The sequence below is a fragment of the Typopeltis vanoorti genome, chromosome 12, assembly GCF_054136105.1.
Source record: "Typopeltis vanoorti isolate ZY-2024b chromosome 12, IOZ_Tvanoo_1.0, whole genome shotgun sequence".
In the NCBI taxonomy this organism is placed as follows: domain Eukaryota; kingdom Metazoa; phylum Arthropoda; class Arachnida; order Uropygi; family Thelyphonidae; genus Typopeltis; species Typopeltis vanoorti.
In genome coordinates this window covers 3,470,700-3,493,001 of record NC_143560.1, presented here as the reverse complement: position 1 = coordinate 3,493,001, position 22,302 = coordinate 3,470,700, and the positions used below count along the sequence as shown (strand labels likewise).

At 36.9% G+C, this 22,302-nt stretch overlaps 1 protein-coding gene across 7 annotated transcripts in view; it reads left to right on the top strand.

Moving 5' to 3' along the window:
- Nucleotides 1-22,302, top strand: part of LOC150100549 (uncharacterized) — an 844,187-nt gene that overhangs the window by 117,769 nt on the left and 704,116 nt on the right. For 6 of the 7 annotated variants that reach the window (XR_016549159.1, XM_090401348.1, XM_090401347.1 and 3 more), the window contains one exon: nucleotides 2,428-2,543. The exons of the other annotated variant lie outside the window; for it this stretch is intronic. Coding sequence is in view for 5 of the 6 variants with exons in the window: in XM_090401348.1 (XP_090257474.1) it covers nucleotides 2,428-2,543 (116 nt within the window). In the remaining variant the exon portion in view is untranslated. The remainder of the gene's footprint in view (nucleotides 1-2,427; nucleotides 2,544-22,302) is intronic. 7 annotated transcript variants of the gene reach the window in all.

Below are 22,302 nucleotides of genomic sequence, written 5' to 3'. Positions count from 1 at the left end.
TTCTTGCATCCAGTAAAATGTATAAAACGTAAGGGTTGTTGTTAAAGTAGCTGATAAAGGAAGGAATGTATTAATATTGTAATATGACTTAAAATAAGGAATTCTAACTAAATAAGTAGCTAACAAAGGAAAGTATAGATTAATATTGTAATACGATTAAAAATGAGAGAGTTAAGTAAATAAGTAGAAATAGGTGAGTCATAAAATACGTTATGTGAGAGATTAAGTTATTAAGTAGAATTCATAGAAAAAGTTTGAAAGGGGATTAAGTCAGGCTAGCACAAGCAAAGCAAAGCTATCGCTTAGGGCCGATCCCCGGATTGAAACATTGAGAACGGGCTTGCCGATCAAATGACGTTTGGCGAGAAAACGCCACCCTAATTGGTCGATGATTAAAAACAAGTAGAAGGAGGAGAAAGGAAATAAGAAAAGGTGCCGTTAGGGGAGCAGCTATAAAAGGGTTGGTAGCCCCCACGAAGAAACCTCCCTTTTTGGATAGTCGCTTTTGGCCTTGGAGTTTGGTTTTGGTTCCGGTGGAGTTCACGGGGTTTTCCTGAGTGGCGACAGGGGTGATATCTCCTCATCACAACACGGAAATGAAAGTGAGCGGGATTTCGATTCCCGTTTTCCCGAGTAGGAAGCAAAGGAAAAATTGCCATAGAGTCCTAGAAAAGGAGGGATCTTCTTCGTTTTGACGCTAGTAATAACTACGCAAAGCAGAAAGCTGTAAAGAGATCGATGTCCTCGTTGCTAATAGTAGAGCAAATATATGTGTGTTAAAGTATTCCAGAGTTACGAGAAGTTATACCAGAGGTTCTTTTGGAAAAGAATAAAGGCCCATACGAAGAGCTCAAGAAAAGTAATGTAAATCATAACCTATGTTAGCTAGAAATTTGTCTGTGAAAAGTATCGTGATTCCAATACAAAACTGTTGAAGTTATACTAGGACTTTAGTATATGATTGAATGTGTTATGTGTAGATTGACTAGTGCTAAAGATTTGTGAATGATTAAGAGTCCTAAGGTATTTTTACATGTCTATTATATTGCACAAGATATTTAAATGACATAATTGTGTGTTAGTGCAAATAACGGTATAACGGAATAGTGTGAAATTAAGTAATTACGTATCCTAAGAATTGAATGCCTAATGTAATGTATAAAATAATTGAAATGTCACAAGTATGTGTTAGCAGTGAATGATTTGTTAATCTACTTCAGTATGAATAATCAGATAGTGTGAATTGATCTAATTTGTTCACATCAGGTGAATTTATGAATTAATGTGTATGGCGGCATAATCACAAATAGCCATAATTGCTTGTAATAATTTAATGTTAGTCTATAAGTATTTTAGTTTAGTATTTGAATTGTACCATGTTTAGAAACTTAATAAACCTTTTGTTCAGTGATAAAAGAGTTGTCTGATGTTGCTAATCCAATGCACCGCTTAAAATCATCGTATCTAATCACGTGGGAAAATTTAATGTTGAGGAAAGAGATTAAGAGTCACGACTGCAATAATAATAAAATACTAAGAGATATATTCGAGATTGACTTTCTCCCTATTTATGACAACATAAATGGTGCTGTTGATAACCACTTGAAAATATTGTACTTAGTCACGCGGAAAATTTAAGTTGAGAATCGAGTTGAGTGTCACGACTGCAATAGTTACACTTTCAGATATATTTGAGTTCTTTCTCCTTGTTTATGTATGTAATATCCTAAACTAAATATCCCAAAAGGCGCAGTATAAATACAAATATTAGGGGTACTACGGGGAGCAATAACTTAGATATTGGTTTAAGTTTTGGTAAAATCTCGGGCATAGAAGTTAGAAGAATATAGATAAAAGGAATTTGTAAGATTAGAGTAGAAATCGTAAATTGGGACGCAACAATACCCTCCCTCGATGAGTCTTTGGACTTCCTGGAGGTGTCATGTAAAAAAAAAAATAATAATATTAATAATTTAAATCAGTGACCATAAATTACAGTTTTGTTAATTATTTGAATATTCAAACCTTCACCAAGTGTACATTGTTATATTGCATCATCATTTCATTTATAGTTGAGCTACTATAATTTACTCCTGAGAAAAAACATACAGTATGAGTTATATGACATCCTCCAGTTATTTGTCACTTCCAATCTTTAGCCTCACAGCCAAAAACTAATCATTCAAATCAATGACAATAAATTATAGTTTTGTTAATTATTTGGATATTAAGCCTTCACCAAGCCCTAACATCAGAAAGGTGTGAAAATTAAGGAGGTGTAATTTTTTAAGGATGTATAACTACACTCAGTATTTCATTCTTGTGTGTATCCATCTCGCTTTTATTTTTAAAATGTAACATTATGAATAAACTGAATATATTTATTTGCTGTTTGTCATTTATAATTTTCACATGCAATAATTTCAGATTGCATGAAATTATAGATAGTTATGAGCAAGCAGGCATGTTAATGGGGACAGTGATGGTGGAAAATTGTAATGAGCAGGAGATCTATTTATGGGGTACCAGATTACGTCTATTAGGTATGCTTACAAAATTTTGAAATTGGTATAGAAATGTTATTATATATGCTATATATGATCAGTATAATATTTCCATTTATACCACTGGTTTATACATTTGTGCCAAACAAGCTATTAGACCACTTTCAATATAAATTAGATCATATTTTAATAGATCATATCATATTAGATCACTATAATTTGCTCCTGAGAAAAAACATACAGTATGAGTTATATGACATCCTCCAGTTATCTCTCACTTCCAATCTATAGCCTCACAGCCAAAAACTAATCATTCAAATCAATGACAATAAATTATAGTTTTGTTAATTATTTGAATATTAAGCCTTCACCAAGCCCTAACATCAGAAAGGTATGAGAGATGGTTACAGGGTTGACACTAGGGAGTTCTTTCGCTTGGTTGAACAGTGGGAAGGAGTGATGACAAGAGGCCATCCCTGGAAGTTATGGAAGGAAACTGTGAGCAAGAGGGTGAGGAGTGGTTTCTTTGCATGGAGGGTGGTTGAACCATGGAATGCATTGCCTGATGGAGTGGTGAGAGTGAGAACAGTCAATGAGTTTAAGGAGTGGTATGATGGACCTTGTGTTTCTTAGGGGAGACCTCCCCTCGATGAGTCTTGATAGACTTTGTGTTTCTTAGGAAGGACCTCCCATGATGAGTCTTTTGACTCCATGGAGGCCTGAATAATAATAATAATAATAATATTCACATTCACCTGATAGGTGTACATGCAACTTTTATTTTTGATTGTGTAATTCACGTTGGCAAAATAATTCTTGCAAGGCTAAATCTTCACTCCTGAATGTCTGTTACTGAATATCAAACTGATATACCACCTTGAAACCTGTATAGGTATATTATACCCCTTGGTTTCAGACAGAAATACAAAGAGCTTTGTTGCTTTTTTACAATATAAATGTATTGTAAAATGTATTGTACCACCTTTAATTGTTCTACCTTGCAGGCCTGGTTGGCCGAGTGGTTAGCATATCTGCTCTCCAGCCAAAAGGCTGCAGGTTCAAATCCTGCCATGGATGTTTGTGATTGTCTGTGAAAATACTACTGGTGGTGGTGGGCAGTAGATGGCTTTGGTGTAGATGACGTGGTTCAATGTAGTTAGTGGATTGAGTGGTGGAGACGGAGACTCGTAAAGTAGGTGCCCTACCTCGATAAGTCTCTGGACTCCTTGAAGGTGTCGTAATATTAATAATAATAATAATAATAATAAATTAAGAATCTGGAATTTCATATAAGAACAAGAACTTAAGGAGGATGAGTTCTTGATCCAATCATAAAAATGTTACTACAAACACCAAATTACAAATTACTAGTTTAGTAATAGCAAGGTATCAGAGCACCTACCTGAACATTTTTAAATTTATAAATAGGGCATTTCAAGGGAGAAATATTTAACATACCATCCCATCATTTTTAAAATGTCTGTCATTCACAATTAATTTTGCACTGTATAAAAAAATCACCGTCACTTCACTGAACTTACAACATGAATTAAAGTTATGTACATAATCTAAGTCTCAGCTCTGGTAAGACTCCAAGGGAGTGGAAAGAAGGTAAGATAGTTCCATTACATAAAGGTAGCTCCAAAATAGATGTAGCAAATTACAGGCCAATTAGTTTCTATGGAGCGATGGTTAAAGTATTGGAAAAGTTGGTTAAAAGTGAACGAGGGTGGTCTGAAAAGTTCTCAGCCTCAACCATAGATGGCAACACTATCAGCAACGTTTTTTTTTTTGAAGTTGGTACATCTGTCATAAGCATCCATGTGAAATTGCAAGTCATTCTATCAAGTAGTTTGTTTTATACAGCTGTCTGAAACAAAAGTGTTGTCTGTATTCCTTGAAATGGATAAAATGGAGCATCATGCAGTTATAAAAATTCTTTGTAAAAGAAGTTTAATGGCAAAAGAAATTCATTCGAAGTTCATGAAAGTTTATAGGCACACTTCTGTTTCGTTTTCGACAATTAAGAAATGGGCTGCCGAGATTAAACCTGGCCACACCAGCCTTAAAGATGATCCACGTGAAGGACGTCCAAAAAGTGTAACAAACCAGAAATCATTGATCGAGTGCACAATATGGTATTGGATGACTGGCGAGTCAAAGTGCGCGAAATTGCCAAGACTCTAGGCATTTCAAAAGAATGTGCAGGATATATTTTGCATGAAGAATTGCATATAAAAAAGCTTTGCGCATGATGGGTGCAGTGCTTGTTCACAGCAGATCAAAAATGCACTCGCATGAAAATCTCTGAACATTGCTTGGAGCATTTTATCAAGAACAAACTAATTTTGTATATCGATTTATTATTATGGATGTGACTTGGATTCACCATTGCACACAGAATCCAAACAGCAGTGAAAACAGTGGACAGAAGCTGATTGTTCAGTGCCAAAGAGGAACAAAGTCTGTTCCATCAGCAGGTATAGGTCATGACATCGGTGTTTTGGGATGATAAAGGCATTTTGTTTGTTAATTATCTTGAAAAGGGTAAAACGATAACTGTGGACTATTATTCCAATCTTTTAACCAGACTAGACGAAAAAATTCGTGAGAAAAGACCAGATTTGCAGAATCAAAAATCATCTTTCATCAGGACAGTGCACCTGCCCACAAAAGTGTTTTGGCAATGGGAAAATTAAGGGATCTGCACTATGAATTGTTGGAACATCCACCCTATTTCCCAGATTTGGCTCCCTCTGACTTCTATCTCGTCCGAAAACTAAAACTCTTCCTTGCTGGTCAGCGTTTTTCTTCGAATCAATAGGTGATTGCAGTGCTACAGGAGGTATTTTGCAGATTTTACTGAGAACCACTACAGAGAAGGGATAATATCGTTGGAGCATCGCTGGAATAAATGTATTAGTCTTAAGGGAGATTATGTTGAAAAATAAAAATAATTTTGAAATTATAAATTCGTTTTTTCATTGTTAGGCCAAGAACTTTTCAGGCGACCTTCATACTAGGAACACTACTCTTTAATTTGTATAATATTTAATTTTACAAATAATGATATAGCAGAAGATTTGAAGAGGGACATTCAGTTGTTTGCTGATGATGCAAACCTAGGGAGGGTAATAATTGATAAAGATGATGTAGATATCTTACAAAATGATTTAAATAATTTGGCAGTGTGAGCAAAGGACAATGGTTGTCAATTCAGTGTTATAAAATGTAAGGTGATGCACTTCAGGATGAAAGATTACACATGTCGTATCATAATGATGGTACAAGTTTACAGGAAATTGATGAGGCTAGAGACATAGAGTGATTGTGGATAGACATTCGCAATTCAAGGGACATATTGCAAAAGTTGGTAAAATAGCTCAGAGGATTACTTGGATGCTGAAGAGAACATTGACAAGTAAAGATAGGGAGGTTATTATCCCTTTTTTGTAAAGCTGATTCAACCACATGTTGACTACTGCGCACAGATTTGCTCACCTGTGTTTCTTGGGAATCAGGAGGTTGTGGAGAGGATTCAGAGACGAGTAACCAAGCCAGTGACAAGTCTGTGGAATGTTCCCTATGAGAATAGATTGAACATGTGTGGATTGATGCTGACAGGTACAGGTATGATAGAAACTTATAAGTTACTAAAGGGATAATATAAGATTGATACAACAAAAAGTTTCAGTACATGGGGAGTAGGGGGTCACACTTGATAGCTGTCTAAAAGTGTGGTTAGTAAGAATGTGGGGGATTAGGTTCTTTTCTTGGAGAGTGGTGAATGAATGGAATGAATTGCCAGAGGTCAGTTGTGAGTGCCCCAGCAGTGAATGCATTTAAGGAAATGTATGATAGGTATTATGTTAATGGATAGAGTGGATCTCCTGCAGTGAGTCTTTTGACTTCATGGAGTGCCTATATAATTTTTTACCAAGTGAAAAAACTTGGTACAACTGTCATCCCGAGTATTTTAAACTTTCTTTCAAAAAGTTTAAATTGAATATTTGAATTGAATAAACAGCATTCATCATATTTATGGAATTAGGTACCATTTTGAGGTAGTTAACTTAATCACATTAAAATTATCTTCTGGACTTCAGCCTTTAAATTAAAGTAATCTTCAGGAATGTGTGTGTGTGTGTGTGTAAGGATATGTAAGGGATACTATAAGATTGATACAGAAAAAAGTTTAATATATATACACACATAGATGCATACATACGAGAAGTCAGTAGGCATCAATTAGTCGGTTAATTGAAAGGTCATTGTTTTGAAGATCGGATAAACTCTTGATTGTGTATATGCATACACACACTATATTAAAAGCAGCTAATAGTGTTGTAGCCATACTGTTGTATGTTGCATAATGTTTAATACTAATTAACCTGCCTAGCCTAACCTCTTGTAGTGAAAAAAATAATCAAATTCGTTCACTGACCTTTTAGATTTTTTTTTTTTACATTTGTTATTAAATCTTGTAATTAGTCTTGCCATTTTATATTAATGCTGTTTATTCTTTGCCTGAAGTCTGGATAATTTGTATTTAGCCTAGAGTCCTGTTAGTGGAAATGGACAATCTGTATACAATTATTGAAAAAAAAAAATTCTGGGGCTCTCTTTCATTACTGTTGCAGACCTCAAAATCCATGTAGCTTATAGCTAATGTGATTTTCATTATTTTAGTTTGTATGGTCTGATGAGCCTGAGATTAATGGTACTGTAGTTTGGTAACCTAATAGAATGTGCCATAAAGCCAAGTTATATTTGAATTATTAATTTTTTTTCTAATATTTACAAACTTTGCTGGAACTAGTGATTTAATATTCATTTACCATTTTACTACCTTAAATGTTTATTTATTTAGTGTTCATTTATTACAAGAGATATATTTTGTTAATTTAGTTTTGTTTTGTTTAGTGTTCATTTAGTGTTTATTACTCGCAATATATTACTATAGGATATATTTATTTGCTTTGCTAGCAGTTTCTACAAAACTGCAAAATTTTTTGCGGGTGATCAAGAGTAAGGTTTTAAAATTTGGGAAGCAAAAAATGGGATGCAGAATATAGGATTCCATCCATCTGTTCACTGGGCATCCACAGATGCTGTATGGTCACTCCGATGCTCGGTGATGTGCCACACCAGGCCTCTCCATATAGTCCTGTTGTATGCTTTTCTAGAAGCTTCAACTCTGAAGATCAGTCACTCCACACACACACACACACACACACACACACACACACACACACACACACACACACACACACACACACACACACACACACACACACACACACACACAATCCATCCATTTCATTGATGGTCTACCATTTCCTCTTTTTTCCAAGAACATTACCTTCTATTACTGATCTGAGAAGTCCTCCTTTGTCAATATCCTTAAGTTGCCTTAAAGTTCTACTGATCTTTTCTTACGCCCATTCATTTGTATGCCTTTCAGTGTATGATAACCTCAGCAGCCTTCTGTAACACTACATCTCAAAAGTAGCTATCCTTTTTTTTATATGACTTCTTTAGGTCATATAAGAAAAGGATAGCTACTTTAGGTCATATAAGAAAAGGATCTTATGGGTGTGAGACTTCCAAGTCTCACACCCATAAGATCCTATTGGAAAAACAACTGCATCCAAAATCCTCAAATTTGTTTCCATGGAATGGATCCATCTTTCCAGGTTTTAGACAAGTCACTGACTGTTATTTTAGCCATTCCTAATCTTCTTCTGATGTATTCTGAACAGCAATTCTTCACATTAATAATGGATTCCAGGTACTTAAACTTGGTGACTTCCTCAATTATTTCTCCATTAATGTACACTTTTTTTCTCAAGAGCTTCCCTTTTTGTATTTCCTTTGAGGACCATAATCTTTGTCTTGCTAGGATTGAGTTGAAGTCTTCTGTTATTACTGATCTTGTTAACTTTACCAAGAATTTGTCCTAGTTCTTCCTTGTCATTAGAGAGGAGTACAGTATCATCAGCATAACTCAGATTACTGATCAATCTACTACCTATCCTAATTCCTGTCTTGAGCTCATCCAATGCTTCACACATAAAGTCCTTTGCATATATATATATATACACATATATATATATAAAAAAGGTTTAATGACTATTACCGAGAGAAAAGATGACAAGATATATTTAAAAAAGATACTACTAGTTTACTAGTTTCGTTACATGAACATCCTCAGGTATCACAATCAAAGAAGTATATAAAAAATTACAGAGACTTAAAATTGTACTAACAGAACAAGTATAAAAAACAGTAGCGTGTTTGAAAAAAATGCAAGTATGAGTTCCAAACAAACGAATACTACGCGCTGTCGCGAGTGCGCCAGTACTGAACAGAAGCAACGTGTGCGTCAGAGAGATTGTAACTCAGGCTGTTGTTGATATGAGAGGAATCTAGAGAAATTTCTCTAGATTCAACAATCTTTCTTTCGAGTTCATCATAGCACACATGGATGTTGGCAGTTTGAGTCCAGTTTACAATGTGCTGGCGGCCTTCGTCTGAGTTAGCTGAAAAGAGAACGTGGCTAGAGAGAGAGCGCTAGCTCTAGTCCTGTTATAGGAGATATCTCAACGGTGTTCATCCAAACGTAGAAGGATGGATTTAGCAGTCTGTCCATAGTATGGCTTTCCGCAATCACATAAAATCTTGTATACTCCTGGAAACTGAGTAGCAGGATTCGGCCCCTTGCCACACCTCTGGGAAAAGTCAAAATGGTTGTCTGAAATTTCTACGACTTCACCAGTCCAAATGTTTGGCCTCCAAACTCCCCAGACCTTAACCCCATGGATTATTTTGTATGGGGCGCAGTTGAAAAAGACACCAATCGCACTTCCAGTAATACAAAAGCCCAGTTAATGGATAAAATTAAAACAGTTTTTGCGGCCCTTCCCAGGGAGACTGTAGCATCAGCTTGTTCGAGGTTCCGAAGCAGAATTGAAGCTGTGATCGATGCTAATGGTGGTTATTTTGAGTAAATCTTGTTGTTTATTATTTTAACGGTATAATAGAACACAGAAACTAAGTAAATAATTAATTTATTCACTTGATGCTGATATTTCGCTGGTATTATAACCAGCATCTTCAGAGCACAAAAACACTGTTTGTCACAATACGCGAGACTAAGACAACATGGTGTACATTAACAAAATTGTAGCAGCAACACAAAGACTAGAGTCCTGATTTTGGCGCCCTCTATCTGAAAAAAAAAAAAAAAAAAAAAAAAAAAAAAAAAAAAAAAAAACGCTATCATATATTGCTAGAGTCCTAGAAAAGTGCTAGTTTTTCCTTAATATGACTGTCTCCCAGATCTTCGGCAAGTTAATACAGCCATATTTGTTGAGATTTGGGGTGTGTTTTAGGGCTTCTGTCGCCTCTAAGAACAATCTCTCTGATTTATATGGGTTTCTGTGTAGTACTTTTGTGTTTTTCCAGTTGATCCTGTGTGCAGGGGTATCCAGAGCATGGTCTGCTAGGCCCGACTTCCCATAATGATATTTCCGGACGTATCGTTTATGTTCGCTGATGCGGATATTCACAGTTCTTCCTGTTTGACCATAGTAGGCTTGATTGCATGAGCAGGGTACTTGGTAGACTCCTGGATGTGATAAAGGAGGAATGCTGTCCTTGGGTGAGCGGATGAGGGTGGCTAATTTGCTACATGGTCTGAATGTAGTGCGTAGTTTATGTTTAATGAGAATTCTTGAGATCTTTTCGGATGTGCCTTTAATGTAAGGGATGGTGACTGTTTTGGGGGTTTCTTAGGAGTGTTTAGTATTTTGTTTATTTTTTGTGGATTGTCGCCGTTGGCCAAGAAGTGGCGTAAGTGAGTCAGTTCAGCAGTAAGAGCCTTGTCATTTGAACAGATTGCTCTCGCTCTATGGGTTAGCGTTTTTAAAATGCCATATTGTTGAGAAGGATGATGGTGTGATTGTTTGTGTAAGTATCTGCCTGTATGTGTGGGTTTTCTGAAAACTGAAAATGATAAGGAACCATCTGGGAGACGTGTAATGAGTGTATCCAGGAAGGGCAGACAGTTGTTGGCTTCCGGTTCCATAGTAAAGTGGATTTTTGGGTGTTGGCTATTTAAATGTGCTAGGAATGTTTTCAATGTCTCAGGGCCATGTGGCCAAATGGCAAGCACATCATCAACATAGCGTAGCCAAAGTGTTGGTTTGAGAGTGGCTGTATTGATTGCTTGTTTTTCCAGGTGTTCTATGTAAAAGTTGGCTAGGGGGGGGGGGAGCCCATGGCTGTCCCATCAATTTGTTTGTATATTTTTGGGAGACAGTCATATTAAGGAAAAACTAGCACTTTTCTAGGACTCTAGCAATATATGATAGCGTTTTTTTTTTTTTTTTTTTTTTTTTTTTTTTTTTTTTTTTTTCAGATAGAGGGCGCCAAAATCAGGACTCTAGTCTTTGTGTTGCTGCTACAATTTTGTTAATGTACACCATGTTGTCTTAGTCTCGCGTATTGTGACAAACAGTGTTTTTGTGCTCTGAAGATGCTGGTTATAATACCAGCGAAATATCAGCATCAAGTGAATAAATTAATTATTTACTTAGTTTCTGTGTTCTATTATACCGTTAAAATAATAAACAACATGTTCGACGAACACATAAGTCTGTCCACACGTTTGAGTAAATCTTGTTGATAGTATTGTAATTAACTCTGCCTGTAATGTTTTTTTGTCAATTCATTAAATTTAATAGATACAAAGAAGATTTTCTTTTTCCTTACGAAACTGTCAAATTTATCCCGAACACCCTGTATACATATACTAAACGCATATATACTAAACAAGTAAACATCCATACCTAACTCCTTTTCTAACTTGAAGCCAATTAGTTAATTGAACACCTGTTCTTACCATGGCTTCTTGCGCCCTGTGCAAGTTGACTATCAACCTGATAGTGTGTTGAGGAAAACCCATTCTTTTCATTCTCTCTCTCTCTTTTTTTATATAGCTTACTCAGTGAGAGAGTGCAGCACCATGGTCTTCCGGTACTCTCTGTTGGTGGCTTTCCTTTTTGTTTCTGCATAGCCATGTGATCCAGTGCATGATCTTATATCTTCAAGCCATGTCCTTCATTTTTTGCCTCTTGATGTTTTTCCCATAATTTTTCCTTTTAAAACTGTTAGTATCCTCTGTAATGCTGAACCTCTCAGTACATGTCCCACCAGTCTCATCTATCTCTGGATCATTTTCTGTAATAAAGATCTCTGTGTTCTCATTCTCTGTAGGACATCTGTATTTGTCACATGTTTTGTCCATGAGATTTTCAGAGCTCTCGTATAGCACCACATTTCAAAGGCCATTACCTGTTGTCTTACTCTCTTCTTGAATATCCAGGTCCCACTTCCATATGTGAAAATTGGCCACACTAATGTTCTTATCATTCATTTCTTTGTCTCGATACCCACAGAACTTCTGAGCAGATCTTTATTTTTCCAGAAGGCATCTTTAGCTATGGCTGTTCTTATTTTTATTTCTTTATCTTTTATTATTATTATTATTTGACATGTCCAGGGAGTTTAAAGACTCATCGAGGGAGGGCACCTGCTCTTCAACTCTGTCTCCACCACCCAATCCACCAACTGACTGCAACTACACCAACACCATCTACCACCGACCACCACCGCTAGTATTTCCACAGACAATCACAAACATCCATGCCCACAGTGGAATTTGAATCCACAGCCATTTGGCTGGAGAGCGGATACGCTAACCACTCGGCCAGCCAGTCTGGCAAAATTTCCCCAGTTGCTGACTAGATTCGAAAGTAAGTCTTCCTTCGTGCGTTCAAGTGCTGTGGTGTGCAAACGCCACATCCACTGTGCTACACAGGCTCAACTACATCTTGCTTTCCATCTGCAGTAAAATAGGTTCCTAAATATTTGTATTCTGTTGTATGTTCAATTTTTTCATATTGTTTATGAATATTTCTCTCTTGGATCTGTTTTCTTTTGAGATTTTCATAAATTTGGTCTTTTTTGCATTTATATCTATTCCAAACTCTTTACTTTCTTCAATTAGTAGCTGCAGTAATTCATCTCATTTTCCTTTTCCCACTCTTTTACTTTGCAGTGTCGAGGGTTTATTAATCATCAGACTTCAAACCGTTCATAGGATAAGGTGGTCAGCCCTACACCCCGGTGTATCCTATGTCCGTAGTGTTGAGTTCTCAAGGCCAGTTTGCCTGCTTTGCGGGATGAAAAACCCCAGGATAAACTGGGGAAAAAACCCTACTGTCCATGCCCAAGACCGGCTAACTTGGCTATGGCTGAGGAATATCCTTCAGCTCCTCACGTCACCGACGGGAATCGAACCTAGGACACTTCTTCCCCAGGCATATGGTTGCGAAGCTCACAGCCACTAGGCTAACCACACAGGCGCTGCAGTAATTTGATTAATTTGTTTCTGTTTTTCTGCTGTTAGAATGGTATCATCAACATATATAAGATTGTTGTATTTTATACCATTGATACTAATTCCTATTTTTTGTTTTTCAATCTTTTTATCACTGTCTCACTATAGATATTTTATATTTTTCTATGATCTGTCTAAGGCAAAGGATCTGATCTCTGTTGCCTTTACCTTTCCTAAAACCTGCTTGTTTCTCAGGCATCTCTGCCTCAACTTTGGCCACAAGCATATTTAGCATGATCTTCAATAAAATTTTGCTTGCATGAGATATTAAGACTAATAGTTCTATAGTTCTTGCATGCCTTCATATTTCCCTTTTTTAGTGGTATGAAAACTGACTTCTTCTAAGCTATATCCTTGTAATCAATCTATGAAACACTCTTATCCCGCCATCCCCCTGTGGCCTTAATTAACTCTACCTAACTCTGCTTAACTGCTCTTTCAACTTCATGTCTATGTGGAGGAGGTCCCAAATTGGAATTTTCTTGGTGTGACGGCTCCTCCAAATTTTCTTTATCTACTCTATTGTACAGTTCCTCACAGTATTCTCTCCATCTGTTTTTGATTTCCGATTCTTCTGGTGTCTTAAGTCTTTGATGACATTCAATTTGGTCTTAAACTTGTGCTTTAGGTCACAAACTAAAGCAAAACATCCTTTTATAATTCTGGTCTCTGTAATTCCCAGGATGTCAATTTTATACCTATCCATCTCTTTAGAGACAGTCTCAAGAGTACTCATCAGGTAGACCCTGAACATTCCATATGCATATGTAAAATTCCCTTCTAAGATCAACCTTCTGTGTTCCTCATTCACAATATCACTGACTTTTGTTGGAGACTCTAATATACTTCTCGAACAGGACCCTCTGCCTGAGACTTAATGTGGCTCTGATTATTCTACATGACAACCTATACAGCATGAGATGTATTATAAGGCACAACCATATTAGCATTTTGGAGTGATGTCACTGCAAGAAAAAAGTGGTAGGGTTTTAGAGGAACTTTCCACATATCTCAGAAGTTTTGTCCCCCAGTTCATCCCACATTGGCTAGGTGGGTTGGGACTTCTGCCTACTTGGTTAGTCAGACCCCACTGCATAAGATGAAATGAAATAGCAAAATAGTAAAGATTCATCCGTAGCCCTCGAATACTCTATCATTGGGGGATAAGAGCAAGAAGAAAAGAAAAAAGGGGAGGGACAAGTCTATAGATAATATAACAGCTGTATTTACATGAAGTAAGGCATATTCCATCATCAGGTACCTCGGGTTTGCTACATCCATACTCACTAAAGTGAACCCTTGAGGAGGAGTATAGGATTGGTGGGGATTGGTGGGGATATTAATCAGTGTAGCTCAGTAGAAGTGGTGTTTGCACTCTACGGCGCTTGTCCACACAAAGAAAGGATTTGGTGGTTCGAATCTAGTTGGCAACTAGATGAATTTTTGGTAGCACGTGACAGTGAATTTGAGCTATGCAGAAGAAAGTGACTTTTAATCGGTGAATAGTCCGTTTTTTTCCCTGTTTTTCTACGTTTTTTGAGTGCTAAATTGTTTCTCTGAATACGAGTGTACTTCAGCGGTTGTTTTTTGGAAGTTAATTGCTGTCGCGATATAATATATTTTGGTTACCGTCGGAATCGAATGCATAACGGTGGAAGACAAAACGAAGCTAAGTTTTCATTACTGTATTTAGTTATATTTCATTTTATTTAATTATATTTAGTGTACTTAAATGTTTTGTTTTGCTTGTAATTGTTTGTACTTTTTTTTTCTTATTTATTTAACGGAATTTATTAATTGAATAATTATTAAAGATTACGCTACTCGGCAGTAAGGAATGATGGCGGATTCAGCTGCAGTCACAAGTGGCGTATCGCCAAGTCCTCTGCCATTTAAGAACTATATTATAAGCAATATCATAAGGGACTTTGTGGTATGCAGTACTTGCGGCATGTATGCATCTCGGGATTGGATATGTGGCTTGTGAAAGAGAGCAGAGAGCGTATGTGTGCAAAATGCAGGCAGTTGGAGGAAATAAGTGCATTAGAAATATCAATATCCGACCTTGTTGCTCCAGGAACGGGGAATGAATGTAGGAAGACAAGTAGTGTGATAGGAGAGAATGAAAAAAATATATATATGAATGAGAAAATAATAGTTGATAGTGTGGAAGGTGTGAGTGACTGTGAAAGTTTAGGAGATGGTTTTGTTTGGGAGAGTGAATTTAGATTAAGAGTGACTGACCTGCAGAGGGAGATAGATGAGCTGAAAGAGGAGGTGGAATGTCTTGTGAATGAGAGCAGAAGTATGAAAGATAAGATTAGGAGAATGGAAGAGATAAATGCAAGGCGATTCAGAGTAGGGGAGAGAGAGAGAGAATTTTGGGAGTATGAGTGAGAGGTATGGGGGTTCTAGAAGAGGAGAGAATGGAAACAGTAGAGGAGAAGGAATGAGAGAGAGGAATGGGAATGCTAGAAGATGAGAGGATGGAAACAGTAGGAGAGATGGAATGAGAGAGAGAGAGGTATGGGAATGCTAGAAGACGAGAGGATGGAAACAGTGGGAGAGACGGAATGAGAGAGGGATATGGAAGTGCTAGAAGAGGAGAGAATGGAAACAGTAGGAGAGAGAGGTACGGGAATGCTAGAAGAGAGAGAATAGCAGTAGAGGAGAGGGAATGAGAGAGACGGAATGAGAGAGGGATATGGAAGTGCTAGAAGAGGAGAGAATGGAAACAGTAGGAGAGAGAGGTATAGGAATGCTAGAAGAGAGAGAATAGCAGTAGAGGAGAGGGAATGAGAGAGACCTATGGGAATGAAAGAAGAGGAGAGAATGGAAACAATAGGAGAGAGGAAATGGTAAGAGGTATAATGTATGGCGACTCAATGATCTGTGGTGTTCAAGATAGGATGCATGAGGAGTGTTTGCCAGGAGGAACAATAGAAAGGGTGGCTATGGCAATTAAGAGAGGTGAAAGGGTGGATGAATTGTCTGATGGACTGGTGAGAGCAAGAACGGTCAATGAGTTTAAGGAGTGGTATGATAGACTTTGTGTTTCTTAGGGGGGGGGGATCTCCCCTCGATGAGTCTTTTGACAGACTTTATGTTCTTAGGAAGGACCTCCCATGATGAGTCTTTTGACTCCATGGAGGCCTGAATAATAATAATAATAATATTTTAGAGGAGGTGGAGGAGATGAAAGATTTTGGGAGTATGGTGGAACGGGACTTGAAATTTCATGGACATTTTGCTAAAATTGTGAGGACAACACAATGGATTATGGGAATGATGATGTTGAGAACACTGATGTGTAGGAGTAAGGATGTTTTGATTCCATTGTACAAGACTGATCATGCCACATATGGATTACTGTGCACAGATTTGGTCACCAGCTTTTGAAAAGGATGATGAGATGTTGGAAAAGGTTCAGAGACACTTGACTAAGTTGGATTCTGGTCTTTGGTAGAATATGAAGATAGATTGAGAGAATGCAAATTACAGAGCCTAGCGGATAGAAGGAAGGGGGGGAAACACATGATCAAGAAATATGTTTGTGCGGAGTAATTACCAGATTAGCATGGATGAGATTTTTTATAGAAAATCTGGAGACAGGGGTAGAAGTAGAGGCCAACTCTGGAAGCTGTATAAGGTGGGGGTGAGGAGTAGATTTTTTTGCATGGAGAGTGGTAGGTGATTGGAATGCATTACCTGAGAGTGTGGTGAGTGCAGGGACAGCGAATGTATTTAAGTTGAGGTGTGATGAGCTGTGCATGTGAGAGTGGTTCATTTCAGCTGTTGCTGTATTATAAAATGTAATAAGGCATGAATCTGTCTATAATTTGCTACTTCTGCGTTAAAGCTTTCTTTATGTAATGAAACCATCTTGTCTTCTTTCTTTCTTTTCCTCAGATTTAAATTAAACAGCTTGGCCAGATGCAATGCCATTGCTCCTGCCCACTATCCAAATGCTTTTGCAAAGTTCAGCAGTATCATGCTGTAGTGGCCATTTATTTTTTTTCCTCATCATGTTATAAAAAATTGAGTAAATTACTATGGCAGGACCTGTCTTTTACAGTATCATACTGTCTTTCCTATGTAGTACATATTCTCTTCATCCATTCCTGAATTCTGCCTTTAACAAAATTTAAGAAATAGTTTTGCCAACATGACCCAGTATTTGCAGGTGAATACCCTCCCCCACTAGTAATCCTTTAGGTTTGCTTAACTTAAATGATCAGATGAGAACAGGTGTTTTCTGACTGATTTGACTGAATAATCAACTTATGATGTGAATATAGATCAGTGATATATTGAACAAACTGCTGAACTTCAATAAAAGTCAGACTGGTCTGAAAGTGACTTTTCCCATAATGCGTGGCAGGATACACATCTGAATGGGAGTGTGCTTTGCCTTATGGGATATTAGGAAAATATCATGTGAAAGCCATTAGTCTCCATATAAGAGTAGCCTGATTTGTGTAGTTATTGTATATATACATTTTTGTTTGCTCACACTCATAAGAATAAACACAAAAATATACTTTTCTTATCAAGTATAATTTACTTTCTAACCAGGTGAAAAACTTTATACAGTCTTATACCTGTCCTAAAAAAAAAAGGTAGATATTAGAAAAGGCAACTGTCTTCATCCAAGAATGGATTATTATTACACGTTAACTAATAGGTTAAAGAGGTTCTAGAGGTTCTTTTGGAACAAGGTAATTTCCCATAATCATAAAATTATGGATGAAAACTATTGATTTTTAGCAATTTGGTTCAATTTCACATTTTTGTCATAAGCACCTCATTAGGAACTAATGAAGAAGAGATTAACACTAAGAACATGTAAAAATTGGTAAAGAAGCAAGCATACCAAGTTGATGAAAGTCAAGTACACATGGAAGTGTGTGTGTGTTGAAGAAGATTTATCCCTTTTGCTGCATCAGATAATGTGTTTTGAATCCAGTATCTTTCTGGAGAAAGATATCTAATATTTGGTCACTTCTGTTTATTAAGACTTCTGCCAGTCCCACACAAGTGTTTTATGCTTTGCTTTATATTTGAAGAAAACTCTTCTTCCCCTTCCCCACCAATGAATTTTGTGGTCACTTGGAATCGAACAGTCATATGTGGATCCTAATTTTCCTGTTTGTATACACCATTCTGGCAACCTTCTGCTCCTCTAGTAGGAAGCGGCAAGAAAAGTGACTTAGTGTTAAGTGTACGTCTATTTCATTACTCCTATTGAGGAGATGAAGAAGATAGGAGAGCACAGCTGGTCTTTGATAGAGTTAATAAGAGAGATAGTCTTGATTAAAACTGTTATTCAAGTTTTTATTGTTTTCTATAAATTTTATTATTATTATTATTAACATCTGACCTCCATGGAGTCAGAGACTCATCATGGGAAGTACACATCATTGCACACAATGTTCATCCATCCATGCCTTAAAATGATTCAATGTGTGTACATTCACAACACACTCAGGTAATGCATTCCACTCACCGACCATTCTCCATGCAAAGAACCCCCCTCACTCCTCTACTCACATCCTCTTTATACAGCTTCCAGCAATGTCCTCTTGTTCTATTTCCCCCTCTCCATTTTATGAAAAATCTCTTTCATGTCAACCTGAAACAACCCTTGACTAGCTTATATGTCTCAATCATATCCCTCCTATTCACAAGGCTTTGCAATTTACATTCTCCCAATCTGTTTTTGTACTCCACATTTCAAAAACCACTGACAACCTTTGTGAATCTTCTCTGGATCCTTTCCAACATATCCTCATCCCCATAAAAACCAATTTGCAGTAGCATGCTAATGCCACATATCTAAAAAAACTCTCTAGGGTTTTCCTTTGCCTCATTTGCCAATTTTTGCTCATACTGCACTTTTGTTTTCCTTACCAACTGAGTCACTCTCCTGGCTTGTTCTTTATACTCTTCGTGAAACTGATTATTACCATTATTCATGTTGTACTGCCTCCAAAGTGCCTTGTTCTTCCAGATTTCATGCTTACGCCCTTCATTCATCCATTTTACACCTACCTTATTCAGATTTTTGGCTTTCAGAATACATTCACACATTGATGCTGTTATGTATTTCTTTGTCAGTTCCCAAGCAGCATTTATTTCCTTACCACTGAACTCCTCATTCCATGCTATAGCTCCAAGCTGCCTCCTAAGCTTGTCATAATCACTAGCCTTATAATTCCACATATATCCTTTCCTCACAAAAGTCTGCATATGGCCAGCCACAACCCATGTGATCCCTTCGTGATCACTCTCACCAACTGGAGGAAAGTGCAAAACCCCATTCAATCTAAAACTCTCAATCCTCACATACCCTCCTTTACATACTGCCTGAGATAGTTATCTCTCAAGACCTCAAGAAATTCATTTTCCTTATTCTCAAATGCTATCTCTTCATTTCAGTGTATATTGCCATAATTAAAATCGCCTGTAATAATTACCCTTCCTTTGTTCAGTAATCCAAGTTGTTTATAGATTTCTTTATCATCCACATTCCTTGGCCTTTAGCAACATCCAACTAAATGTCTTCCTGTCAACTTCCATGTTATACCACACTGCCTCATAACCAGTGCCACTATTTCCCTCTTTCATGTCTACCTTATATGGACATTAATTCCCCTGCTATCATTAGCAGCACTCCCTCCATCCTTTCTTGCCCTTTCTACCCTTGCAAAAAATATTTTATCCTTCCATTTCTATTCCCATTATTGCAATATCATCCTCATCAACCATGTTTCACTTATTCCAATGATTCTGGGACAGATAAACTCAATCACTGAAACCGTTTTATCCCCCTTATTTCTGATACTTCTGGCATTTGTAAACAAACAATAGTTCATTTTTAGGTCTATAACCAGTCCTATCCAAGCCATTGTGATTTTCCCACTACACCTACCCTTGCCCAATCAGCTTTATCACCACTTACCATATATATATATATATATATATCTGCTCAGTCTCAACTTCCCCCACCCACATTGTAATATATTCCATCTCATACACACATTCACTGCTACTTTCAACATCCATTCTCCCTATGCCATTTCTCCTCATCTACCCAGGATATCCCAGTTTCCCTGTTCCTCTTGCATTTCTGTTCTCTCTCTCTCTCTCTCTCTCCTCTCATGCTTCCATTGTTTCCACTGCCAAGCACTTCTGTCTCTTCAATGCCACTCTCCTAATTTTTCAGTTTATCTCTTACTTTTGATCTCTTGCATGCAGCACACACTGTACATCTAGCATCCAGCAACACTTTTTCCAGTATGTTCACTCCAAAGCTATTTAAATGTAACCCATCACCCCTGTATAAGTCCATTCTTCTCTCAAATACATGCCATACATCCAAAACTGTACATGCCATACACACAGCTCTGCTAGCATACCATTCATGATTCCAGCCCTCAATCTCAATTCATCATTGGCATACCTTGGCAACACACTAACAACCTTTCCCACTACACTGTTTTATTTCACTTCTCAATAACCTCCTGATATTCTCCCCTACATACTCCTTATGTCCAATTAAATCATTCGTCCCCACGATCATCACTAGTTGTCTTGCTTGTTTCCCTCTCATGTCCGATGCCTGAATTATCCTGTTCATTCTCCCTCCTGGATAGCAGATCTTATTGATTCTTTTATTATCTAATCCTCTAACTATCGAATCTCCATACACTGCTATCCTGGAGTCACTCATCACCTCTTTTACTCTTTTTTCTTTCATTCTATTCTTTTGCCTACTTTCATTAGTTTCCACTAAATGTCTTGGATCACTCTGCATATTCCTCATTTTATTTTTCATTTTCAACAACTGTTTTCTCAAATCTTGCATTCTGACAATTTCACTCTCTCTCTCACTTTTGTAGCCTTGCAACCTCTTGTTCTGCCACACTGTACTTCTGTTTCCTCATTCATACTTTCTTTCACTCCCTTATCACTGACTTTCACTTCTTCATTCTTGCAAAAGCAAGAATGAAGAAGTGAAATTTTGCTAACTTTCTCTTCTACATTCTTTCATTCTTTAACTCCCTCAGTTTCACTAGCTTTCGTTTCATTGCCATTTCTTTCATTTACACCATCTTTTATTTTTTGAGTATGTTTCATATTCATTGCCTTGTGGTCTAATAATATATCACACTAATTTTCTTATTATTTTTGGACGTCTTTAGGCTATTGGATAACAATTGTGTTTAGAATCTTTTTTTTTCCCCTCCCTTCCCATTTTTGATAAAGATTAAAAAAACAACAAAAAACTCACTGTTATATAAGTTATCAAAATAATTTTAATTTTGCTTTTAAACTAGTCGCCACACTTACCTCTGTTTATTAGTTCTGCCAAAATCGTGCTGTGTTCCATTTTGAAAAGTCAGGACTGTCCAAATTGAAAAGTCAGGACTGTCCAACCATGGAATCTTTGTACCACAAAGTTTATTTTGTTTTAAAAAGTTTGTTGCTATGAAATTCAAGCAGAAGAAAAACTTTTTAATGAATTTATAGAAACACCTTGGAAATCCCTGAATTCCAACAAAAAATAGTAACCCACTGGAAAATCTTTTGGGAAGCTCTCTTCTGGAAAGTGTAAATACCAAATCTGATTTTTGGCCATGATAAAACTTTTGTTCATTACATATGACAACCTTCATGTCTGCTTTCATCAATAATTTTAGAAATATTTTTGATAGAGTGTACATGCTTCAATCAAATTATAATTTCTCATAATTTTCTTAGAAAACATATCCGTTTTTCTGATAACACAGTTGATTCTCACCACAACTATCCAATAGGGATGAAAAAAATAACTTGTTTTAGTGTAAAGTTAACTATAGTCAGTTTTTTTTTTTTTTTCCTTATAGTAGTTGGAAGGGGACCAATCGTTCGATGCTGTTGGCACACTCTCCCTCGATGAGTCTTTGGACTCCCTGGAGGCGTCAAATAATGATAATAATTATTTAAATTAAGGGGATATTAAATCCCACATTGTTTTAAAACCGAATAAGAAACTCAAAGATTGGAATCAGAGAGTTTCTTGCCGAATATAGTATAGTAAACTATAAAGTATCGGCGATCACTAAGCGTCCGCTAAATGCAAGTGACCCTAGCACGTAGTGCAATACCGGAAATCTTGCAGCAAAGACGGTAAAGTTCTGATCACTATTCTTAGGTATTTTCCAAAATGTAAAAACACATTTCCTAGGAAATGTATGCTGTTATTACATTATGGTGGGGAGGTCACTACCCAGACCGGTTTCAGCCTTTTTTGAGGCTTCATCAGTGAGTAGCTAGACCATGATAATAATA